This window comes from Cynoglossus semilaevis, chromosome 4 (genome assembly GCF_000523025.1).
Source record: "Cynoglossus semilaevis isolate Cse_v1.0 chromosome 4, Cse_v1.0, whole genome shotgun sequence".
Lineage (NCBI taxonomy): Eukaryota > Metazoa > Chordata > Actinopteri > Pleuronectiformes > Cynoglossidae > Cynoglossus > Cynoglossus semilaevis.
Genome location: NC_024310.1, coordinates 11784581 through 11795446, shown reverse-complemented (window position 1 = coordinate 11795446; position 10866 = coordinate 11784581). Strand labels below are relative to the sequence as shown.

Here is a 10866-nt window from a genome sequence, read left to right as displayed (position 1 = left end):
CTTGACAGGTTTGACAGCCATTCAGTCAGCTACCACGGTCTGGACTTCTTTTATAAAAGAAAAAGTATATTTTCCTAATAGGTGTACAAATAGGATTTATTTTATTTTATTTTATACTCGGCCAATCAAAGTGGTTCTGTGTCTGATCCTCTGGGTCAACCCTCCACATGTTTATCCAACATGTTGCTCTGCTGGACTCTGGAAAGATCATTATTAATAGATTAAGTTGTGCAAACGAAAAAGGCACACAATCATTCTTTGAGATTGTTGGTATCTTTTATTTAAAAAGTACTAGGACTGTTTTAGTTCCAGGAACTGTTTGTAGAGGGCAAAGGTTGATGTATGCAACAGCATGTGTACTACATCTGAAGAACAGGAAGGAACTGGCCAATCAATGTTCTAAAATGTTGACTAAGTCAGACATACATTACAATGGGAAAGTGAATCATATTTTTATGTGTGTTTAACCTTTATTTGCCTGAAAAAGACTCAAGTGCTGACTGAAACTGGCAGCAGTGACCCTTCTATAGTGAAGAACCTCAACTCAACAAAAAACTACAAATTCAACTACAAACCAACAAATGTCTTCAACTGTTCATACAGTATATCTCCAGCAGGGGGCAGACCAACCTTGCTGCCGCCTCGAGCAACTCCTCTGCAGGGACTGACTGCCTGACCTTCAACTTGCTCGTTATTGTCCATTTTTTATATTCACCGTTTACTTCATATGACACTTATTCACGGCTGTGTTTATTTTTACTGTGTGTTGTTATATTTTTTATTTCATTATTTTATAGTTTTATTTCAGTGGCCGTGACGCGACTGTTAGGAAACGATAACGACCTGTGGAAACTGGAAACGGCCGAAATAAAAAAGTCAGACGGACACAACTTCACTTCAAGGTTCTTTTTCTTTTACATGTTATTGTTAAGGATACAATCACATACTCATGTTATAATACTGCAGTTCTAGATGAATGACACCTTGTTTACAAATCCTTTAAAAAAAGTAGATACTTTTTAACTGAAATATTTCTTTCACCAACGACTGGAGATGATAAGGTGTCGTCGTCTCTTATCCAACATTACCACGTATTCATGATCATTACAGCTAGTTTTTAACCAGTGTCTTATGTGATTATATCACATTTGTATTTCAAATTCAATTTCTCATGTGTTTATAGTATTAAGCTTTGGTTGTTCCAGATTCAATGTTTACGCAAAAAAAAAAAATTGTTTCCACATTACAGATCTGGAGAGAAGGAACAACATGAATAACTGCTGTCAATTTTCAATAAATATTAAGTTTGACCCAGGATTTTGTCCCAGTTTTTAATTTAGGCCCACTGTGAAATTGACTTTGACACCGCTGCTCTATAGAGTCTGTAGTAGATTTGTAGTAGATTTGTAATAGAGTACTTCAGAAACTCTATTCTCTGACACATTCTTCATCTGACCTTTAATTACATTCCTGTAAATCACCGGCCTAACATTTCTGGGAAAAACGCCTTTTTTTTTTTTTATCTTTGTCGTTAAAGACGTCGTCGACTTATAAAATCATAAATCCAGTAAATGTAAGATGACATCATGTGTTGTCAGCCCCACGGCCGACTGTAACTCTGGGTTTTTAAAACGACAGATGAATCGTTCCTGATGGGAAAAGACCAACGACTGACGTCCAGAAGATCAACGTTTCTCTCTTCTCTCTGGGAACGTCTGTGCATTTCTGCAGGTTCTCCTTGTTACTGAGGAGCTGGACAATCACTGGTTAGCCACGGGTTAGTCAAATCATCACTGGTTTTATTAACCTGTTCATCATTTGTTCTCATTTTAACTTGAATTGTTCACACTAAATATCTCGGTTCTTTCAATGTGGCCCTCCAATCAAATGACAGGGCCAGCAGTGGCCCCCGGGCCATGGATTAGGTCCCTGGATTAGAGTGTTGGTTATGGAAATGACAAATGTGAATTAAAAAGACATAAATACGGATTTAGCAGTGAATCAAAGAGACAAAGTCTCAAATAAAAAAAAATCCTCAAATGAAGTAAAACAAAAGCCACTAATTGGATGGTCCTCAGGACACCACTCATCCCAATGGAATCCCCTCCTCTAACAAACACCATGTGTCTGTGCGACTTGTTGCATCACAGGACAATCATGGTGTTTGCGTGTGTGCTGGACTGATTTCGGTCCCAGAATTTCTTCTTCTCTTTTTCTATATTCATACCACTCCGTCTCTGAAGCCAGAAGGACCAGTACAGCTCCACACACACACACACTCCTAAACATGTTCTTGGTCACTGCACGTTAGCAGTTTGAATTTATGGGTCATCGGTTCCACAGAGTGACACTTTTCTTATTAACCAGCTTTTCTATTGTTCATACTTTAGAAGGAACAAATCACTTCAATTGATGAACTCACACATGTGTTTGATTATGGGGTTTTTGTGAGCGCAGATGAAAAGGACCGAGGAGAAGTTCTGAGCGGGACTGAACCACTGTGTACCAGCAGAACCCTGCTATCCTCCAGTTCTCTTAAAGCTGGGTGGATTGTGTTTCGGGTTGTTGTTGTTATTGTTGTTATTGTCTTAGAGCCACTGGGGTAAAAACACTGACATCAGTTAGATCAGTGAGGATCAGCTCGGGGGCCGATCAATCGGCCATCTCTGGATCCAAGGACTTTTTATTTTCCCCAGTTCTGACAGTCGAGCCCTTCAGTCTTCAGTAATGCTCTGGTCATGACGTGTTCACTCAGACTGATCCACGGCTCCAACCTGTGGATCCACCAGGTTTTACTGCAGCTATAAATGGCAGGAGGCTCAGAAGTGGATTTGAGGATCTGTGTTTGTCAGAATCAGTCAAAACATCACTGACAGATTCTGGAGAAATGGGTCACATCCCAGCTCTATCCACTCTATCCTAAGGACATGGGATCGGGTCCTGATTTATGGAGGTGAGTTCTGTCTCCTCCATCTCCATGTTCCAGTCTGCTCTCTTCCTCTGTGGTGTTTCCATCCAAGAATTCCTTCTCTGTAGAATTCTGGAGGACGACCTTTGACACCAGGTGATGTCTTAACATCAACCTGTGCTCCAGGGGTTGGGCATCATCAGAGGGTTGCAGGTTCAACACCACTGTCTCTAAAGTCCTCTTCCTGAGCAGGAACATTATCACCACTTCCTCCACGGCCCACACGTTTGTTATTGAACTCTGGACACAGCACTGCCCCCTAATGGAGGCCAAACATAAGGCACACACGACACTATGTGGGCAGTGAGGCTTAAAACAGACCCATCTAAATATGCAAATAAAGGGTTAATAAATGAGGACTGAGGTCCAGCTGGTCCAGATCACTGAGCAGCAGCTGGGTTCCATGCAACAAAAGTGTTACAGATGTGAGTGTCACTTTAAGAGAGCTTGTAGTCATTTATATGGACGGTCAAAACAGAGCTGCGTCGTTTCTTTGTTGTTCTGTGGTCGGACTATGAAGAAAAGAACTGAGGAGCTGGACGAGGAATTTGACGTCCCTGTATGACGCACACGGCCATGGACAGGACAAACCTTCACGAATGAATTCAAATGTTGCTGTTGTTAAAGAAAAAGATTCTTTGCAGTAATCCAATCACCAATCCCAGGGATTAACAAAGCAGTAAACCCTAGGAATACACGTGTGTCTCAAATGACAAGTTCAAGGAACTGGTATGTCTATATTTACACCAGGCTGAGGTCAAACACAAGCCCACACACCTGTGTTGTTGTATTTGTGTGCATACCATGGTATGTAGTTACACCGTTAAATAAATACTGTGATGAGCAGAGGTGGAAATACAATCAGAAACAGACAACAAATGTAAACATGCTAACTAGGTCAATGTATTATTTTAATTTGGATAGAATGATAACAGGTGATAGGACACCCCCCACCCCGCCCCCCAAGTCACCCACCATCAGTGTGCCTGAGGTTCAATTCCACCTGGTGGCTGAGCAAGGAAGTGGATTTCCGCTACAGAAACCTATGGTCACGGGACAAGCAGAAAGCTACATAAAAATTAAGTCAAATGTTTTTAATCAGACATTTATTCAATACACACTGCTGTCAAGGTTAGTCTTCTCATGTCTGTGCACGTGCACGTGCACTTCATAAGAGCTAGTCCTGGCTCGGGAAAAGCTGCTAAAATATTTCGCCTGAAACTCTGCAGAACCAAATGTTAAAGTCACTGAAAACTAATGTCACTGAGTGCCAGGACACGAGAGGAGAGGAAACTGAGTGGAGATAAATAACTTTTATTTCTTTTCACTCTTCTGTTTTTTTATTTTGAATAACTCCAGCTCCTCGTGTGTAGTCATACGACCGACATCCAACCATCTGGTTTTGTTTCTTTGGAAGCTGAAAAAGAAAAAAATCACATCGAGTCAGTTTTATTTGTGAAGCTCACATTTCCACATCACAGTCTGTCTCTGTGGGCTTCACAATCTGGACATGACGTGACATCCTCCGTCCTCAGACCATCGTTTGGACCCCTGTCAGGATCTGTTTCCTTCTTTAAAAGTGAATTTAACAGGAATAAAAACGTGCAGGAAACTGATTTTAAAACAGTCTAATTTTTATTCTTCAGACTCTGAGTTCAAACCAGATGTAGAAAATCTGCATCTTTTCTTCAATGTTGTTCAGGTGGAAACAGTATTTACTTCAAAAAGATTTAACAAGTGAATCAGGTCAGATCGGATCAAATATAATTCATTCCTAATGGTGGCGCTGATGAGATCCAGAGAACCAGACATGGGGATTTTATCCTTTTTATTTAATTTACTCTCAGACTGCAGTCATTATGAGGGTCTATTAGGAATTTAACACAGGTTTCCTGCAGTAAAAACAGTGCCTGCTTTGAAGAGTGCCTGTATTTCTCCGACTGAATTCCTCTGACACGAGCTCCAGGGAAGGTCTCCGTCCAAACGTTGAGACTTTTATCTCTAAATCTCAGAGTAGAACAATGGTCCATTCCATTTTCTCAGGTTCACATGTCAAACAAATCTGACAACACACTGCTCACACACTTAGCAGACCCCCTTAAACGGCACTGATTGCACTGATGACCTGCACACACAGTCACACACTGACGTGTTAGCTGTGACAGGCTAGTGTCAGAACACATCGTGTCTGTTACAGAAGACTAGAAGACATCACTGGAAGTCAGAAACTAAACTGAATTCAATCTCCAACAGATTTTCTTCAACCTTGGCTCTAAATGTTTCTACCATTTTAGACTTTTTCTGTAATCACCGATGAGAGTTCATCTTCAGAGACAGTTCTGGACACAGGAGAAATAATAGGAGTGAAATTCTCTTTATTTTACTATTGTGACGGGGGGTTGTCTGTCAGAACTGGATATACTGTGAAATGACTTGTCATGACCCTGGAGGGTCAAAGGTCATTGGACCCATGCCACAGAGCTGTTTGCATGTTTGACTGATGTTAAATTGATCGGAGGTGTCAGGAGACATGACCTCCTGTCCATCAGGCTGTAACCTGAGCCTGAGAGTGGGCAGAAGGGAGGTCGCAGAAGTCGAACACACACACACACACACACACACACACACACACACACACACACACACTGGTCTTTGAGCATTTAACCCAGACATAATGCATTTCCAAGGCTCTTTACCTAATCCTAATTCTAATCTTCCCCTGACTCTAATCCCTAATTCTAATCCTAACTCCAAACTAACTATTGAACCTCAAAATACTCTCTCACTTAGTGAGGAAAACTGCAAAATGTACAAAACAGGGTCAAATTTACACGATTACAGAACGATAACTTTAACTGACACATATGAGGGTCAGTCAAAGAATCATCAGACAGGCTCATCATTTCTGCAGGGCTCCAGTTTAGACTGGTCCTTCTGTCTCCAACAGTTTTGAGACAGTCTCCCCTCCATGTCCTCTGTCACTACATCCATCAATCCTCCCTGGTCCTCCTCTGTCCATCATCTCCACCTTCTCTCCTCAGCTCAGTTCCATCCCACCGCTCCTTAACTTCCCCCCGATCCTGTCCATCCTGGTCAGCATCTTGACTTCACCTCCTGTCTGTGTCTAAACCACACGTCGTAGCAGATCACCCTCCCCTCGCCCCCACTGCAGGAAGGTGTAGCCAACTCTGAACAGTAGCTGACTGTTTCTAGATTTGAAGACAATCAAATGAAAAACCAGTCATCCCACATGAAACCCCACGTGAACGTGTCATAACGTTCTGAATAATCCAGCAGGAACTTTACACACGAGGAAAACCACACAGAGAGGAAGTGCAGGGAGAGCTTCATGTAAGGAGGCACACTTTCCGATCCTCTCTGTTCCCGTCATCCACCTCTCACGGAGGTGGGCCCCAGGTCAGCGCAGAGCAGCGGGGGTGTGGTGGGAGTTCAGACCGAAGGTTGATGTGTTCACAAATTCCTCAGAGCGCGGCAGCTCGCTGTGACTTTGACATACTTCTAACATCCAAGCAGCTGAAGCTCAGTAGATTCAACTAGAAACTAGAATAAAAACCTGTAAGTCAGCTTCAGAGTGTGGTCACAGGACGGTTCCTGAGTCCTGGAGGAAATCAAGGCAGAAGAGAATCATACTGCAGTACAACTCTAACGGTAGTACTCCGCTGATACGTCATACACACGGACACACTCACAGCCTGCAGGACTGAATGCAGAAGGTTAAACCTCTGTGAAGTTTATTGGTTCTGAAAATAGCTGTTTTTACGCCACAATAATTCCTGAAGAGGCAGCGACGTAAACACATACACATTTGGACACGCATACACTCAGGCATTTCAACAATTTCTTATTCTTCCTGGAGACTAAAATAAACACAAGGAGAGGAGACGAGGAGGAGAAAAGGTGAAGAGCGGAGAGGAGAGAGGGGTTGAACCACTGACCACATGTTTGGTCTGCCGTCCAGATGTTGGAGTAAACAAATCAAACGCTGCCTGTGACCTGAGGGAACCGATTATTGGATGTGTGTTCAAACACCTATTACCTGCTCATTACAGGGTTCTAACAGAGTTCTTGTATATGATTACTGTAATGTGTGTGTGTGTGTGTGTGTGTGTGTTTGTAAGCACTACTGGATGTTCCCTTTATTAAACTGCTGGTGTACAACAGCTCAAAGGGACAGTAATAAATATTAAACACACATGGTAGGATTTAGATTTAGATGAGCTGAGGGTCGACGTATGTACGTTTCCTTAACGACTGTTTACGTGCGACTGACTCAACAACAACACTGAGTCACCCTTACAACAAATGACCCGTGAGCACAAAACGTCGAACCGTAAACACACATTATATTTTACTCCCTAAAGAGAGGAGTGTGTGTGTGTGACGCAGACTCACAGAGCTTGCTGGGATTTAATAGACTGTCAAAGATGGAACTGGGACGGAACAGAACACAAACACAAATTGACTCCAAATGCACGGCTCTCGTTTGTTTGTGGCAAACACATCCCGACAAAGTGTTGGTCCCGGCCTGTGTCGTGATGAAGAAGAAGGGGGCGATGTTGTCACTGAGCTCATCTGATACACATCTGTCTCTTCACAGCCAGATGGAATATTGTCTTCCACTTCAGCGGTGCCTGATTTACCAGTAGGAAACACAGCCAGGATCAGGCCCAGTCGTTTGGCAGCGTTTGTCAAATACTCTATAACATCAGGGGAACATTTCTGACCAGTGACGCTGTGCTGTGACAAAATGTGTAAACTGAGAAAAATCCATTGGAAATATCGCTGACTTGGTGGAAAATGTGATTAGTTCCTTTGTTCAGGGTCCTTTTCATGGAGAAGAGTTTGTTGACATGTAACGGTCCATCACAGTCCAGAAACAGACCACTTCCACCAGGAACTATTCCATACTTGTGCATACTAGTATTACATTACAGAGGACTATAGGGGGGCAGAGGGTGGAGGGGGGGGCGGAGGAGACTGAAGTGTTCACTCAGCTGCAGGAGCTCGTGTGGAAATGACTGCAGTCCTCCTGCTCCTCACACACACACACACACACACACATACACACACACAGAGTGGGATCAGTGCAGGAATCAAACCGGACCTGAAGTTTTCACATCTGGACTTTTTACCTACAGCAGGAAACAAGGTTTGTTTTTCGATGCTGCAGATTTAACAACAATGTAGAGGTTTGCTGTCTTTAACATCCATGTTTCATCCATGTCTGCTGTGTTAACATCACAGGCTAGAGTCCAGTGCAGGGCTCTTCAACCTGTGGCTCCTGAGCCCCATGTGGCTCTTGAGCCTTTTTCACTGGCTCGATGTGAGACTGGACGTAATGTTTGTGAATGGACCAAATGTGTGGTTGTTTTCCTAAACACCAGCCAATCAGCCAGTAGGTGTCATGGACGGCATCAGCCGTCACAGACTCATCAATGTCTGTCAGGCATTGTAGAACGCAGTCATTGTTAAGAATTATGGTTTAACTGGAGAGCTGAGTGTGTCAGACTGCATACAAACTAAATCTTAATCTAAATCTTGTATATTTCTGGTGGTTCAACAGATTGAACACTGAGAATTGTCAACTTTCTTTTTGTACCTCTTACAGTAACTACACATGCACACGTGCACTATTACATTCATTATTATTAATAGTCTTATTAATATTAACTCTGGTCTTGGTGATTTTATTTGTTGGTAAAACCATTTAAGTTGACATCTTGGTCTATGATAAAATATAATACATTTTGGGATTCTTTTGTGTAATGGTAATTGCGATACAATACATATCACGATACTGGGGCAACAATATAATATTACAATATAATACTCAACAATATAATACTCAAATATTGAGATATATTGTGATGCCATGGGCACAACAATATCTTGTGGAGGTTTTTTTATATAATTTAATTGCAGGAAAACTGTCATCATCGTAAACACCCAATGCTGCTACATCTTAACATCAGGTTACTAAAGTTGGAACACAAGGATCTACATTTGGAATGACTAAAGAAGAAAGAAGAGCAAAATAAGATGGACCAACACCATGAACATTTGCTTGTTAGTTGTTATTTAAAAAATGGATACAGTGAAGTAGAATGTCGATGCAGTATGTGAAATGAAATATCGTGATATTTCAGTGTTGGTATTTTCTTACACCCCTGTTATTTACACACATTGCAGGAAAGTAAAAATGTTTTTTTTTTTTTCAATGGAGCTGCTCCAACTTTAAATCCCTCCCAGTATGTGTTTGTGGAGGTTTAAACAATACATCAGGATTCATCTATATGAATCGACATTACAGATATAGAGTACTATAAATCAGATTAAATGTTTTGATTGATTGACAGGCGTGTTCTCTCGCCCTCTTCCTGTAGGTGGTTTTCATTAATGTTTGAGGACACAGTGTAGCTTCCCTCGCCTTTGCAGCTGGAGACCATCCACGTGCACAATGGGTGTGTGTTCCTGCAGAGCCTCGTACCTGCAGCCGTGGCTGCTGAAAGCCCTGTTGTTCTCGGCAGCTCTGCTGCAGACAAGCGGTGGTTGCCCCACGTCGTGTGCTTGTCACATCCCAACTGAAGTACACTGTACCTTCAGATACCTGACCGCAGTACCGGACCACATCCAGCCAGCTGTGGAAAGAATTAACCTTGGGTGAGCATTCAATCCCCCCCCCCACCACCACCACCACCACATCTTTTTGCAGACTGGATAACTACTCAGGAACTGTTCTGCTGATTGATGTAAACCACAGGCTGGATTAGAAGAAACAATACACCCCAGAAACATGTGCTGGCTGCTGTCTTTTCATACTTTTCACTGCACCGTGAAAACACCAGAATAGAAATGGCTGTGGAAGTGATTTATGACGACTGGCTCTCACTGAGAATGAGATTAACCGCAGATATTTTTGCCAGCAAAGTTTCAGGCGTAGGTTTCACAGATAAAATCATTCAATTTTTTTTTCTTCCGTGCCTTCAGGTTCAACAGCATAAGTGTCCTGAGAGAACATGACCTTTCAGGACTGGAGAACGTTGAACTGTTGATGGTGCACAGCAACATGATTGAAAGAATTGAAGACAGAACCTTTGGAGACCTCAGGTCCTTACAGGTAAAACAAGGCGTGGGGTAGAGAGGGGATGATTGGTCAGACGTTGTTGTTAAAGTAAATACAAATATTTGATTGCACACAGTAAATAGAAATGCTGAGCAGTTGGTGGTCTTTTCCTGTTTTACAGGGAAGCTGAGACACAGATGTGTATGTGACATGTAGCAATGCATTTGTCCTACTGTTCCCATCATGGGTTCTGATAGAATTAAGTCTTTTATTTTGTCATTTCGGCCCAAAAGAAAAAAAAAGAAAAACTTTTGCCATCCTTAAAGTAACCGTTCCTTTCACTTTCTACGTATCATCTAATTACAGGTTCTCAAAATGTCCTACAACAAAGTCAAACGAATCGACAAAGAGACGTTCAAGGGCCTGGACAGCCTGCTCAGACTCCACATGGATCACAACCACATTGAGTTCATTAACCCCGAGGCCTTCTATGGTCTAACCAACCTACAGTTGGTCCATCTGGAGGGCAACCATCTGCAGCAGCTCCACCCAGACACATTCATCACACTGAGACAGAGCCAAGTGTTTAGGTTGTCCTCTGTGCGAACCATCCACCTGTCAGAAAACCTCCTAACCACGCTGCCAGCAGACATTTTCACCGGCTGCGTTCACTTAGAGAACGTCTTCCTCCACGGAAACCCCTGGACATGTGACTGCCGTATGAAGTGGTTCCCCACGTGGGCACACAGGAACCCAGGTGAGGAGCATCCTGGAGTAGTCTGAAAACAACTGGAACTGGGATTTGGTATTTGAT

At 42.6% G+C, this 10866-nt stretch overlaps 1 protein-coding gene across 1 annotated transcript in view; it reads left to right on the top strand.

The window, feature by feature from the left end:
- Positions 1-8752: 8752 nt before the first annotated feature.
- The window catches only part of igsf10 (immunoglobulin superfamily, member 10), a 10828-nt gene continuing 8714 nt past the window's right edge, over positions 8753-10866 (top strand). Inside the window, exons 1-3 of the mRNA XM_025055297.1 lie at positions 8753-9649; positions 9977-10106; positions 10419-10809. Of these exons, the coding sequence (XP_024911065.1) occupies positions 9447-9649; positions 9977-10106; positions 10419-10809 (724 nt within the window). The 5' untranslated portion in view covers positions 8753-9446. The remainder of the gene's footprint in view (positions 9650-9976; positions 10107-10418; positions 10810-10866) is intronic.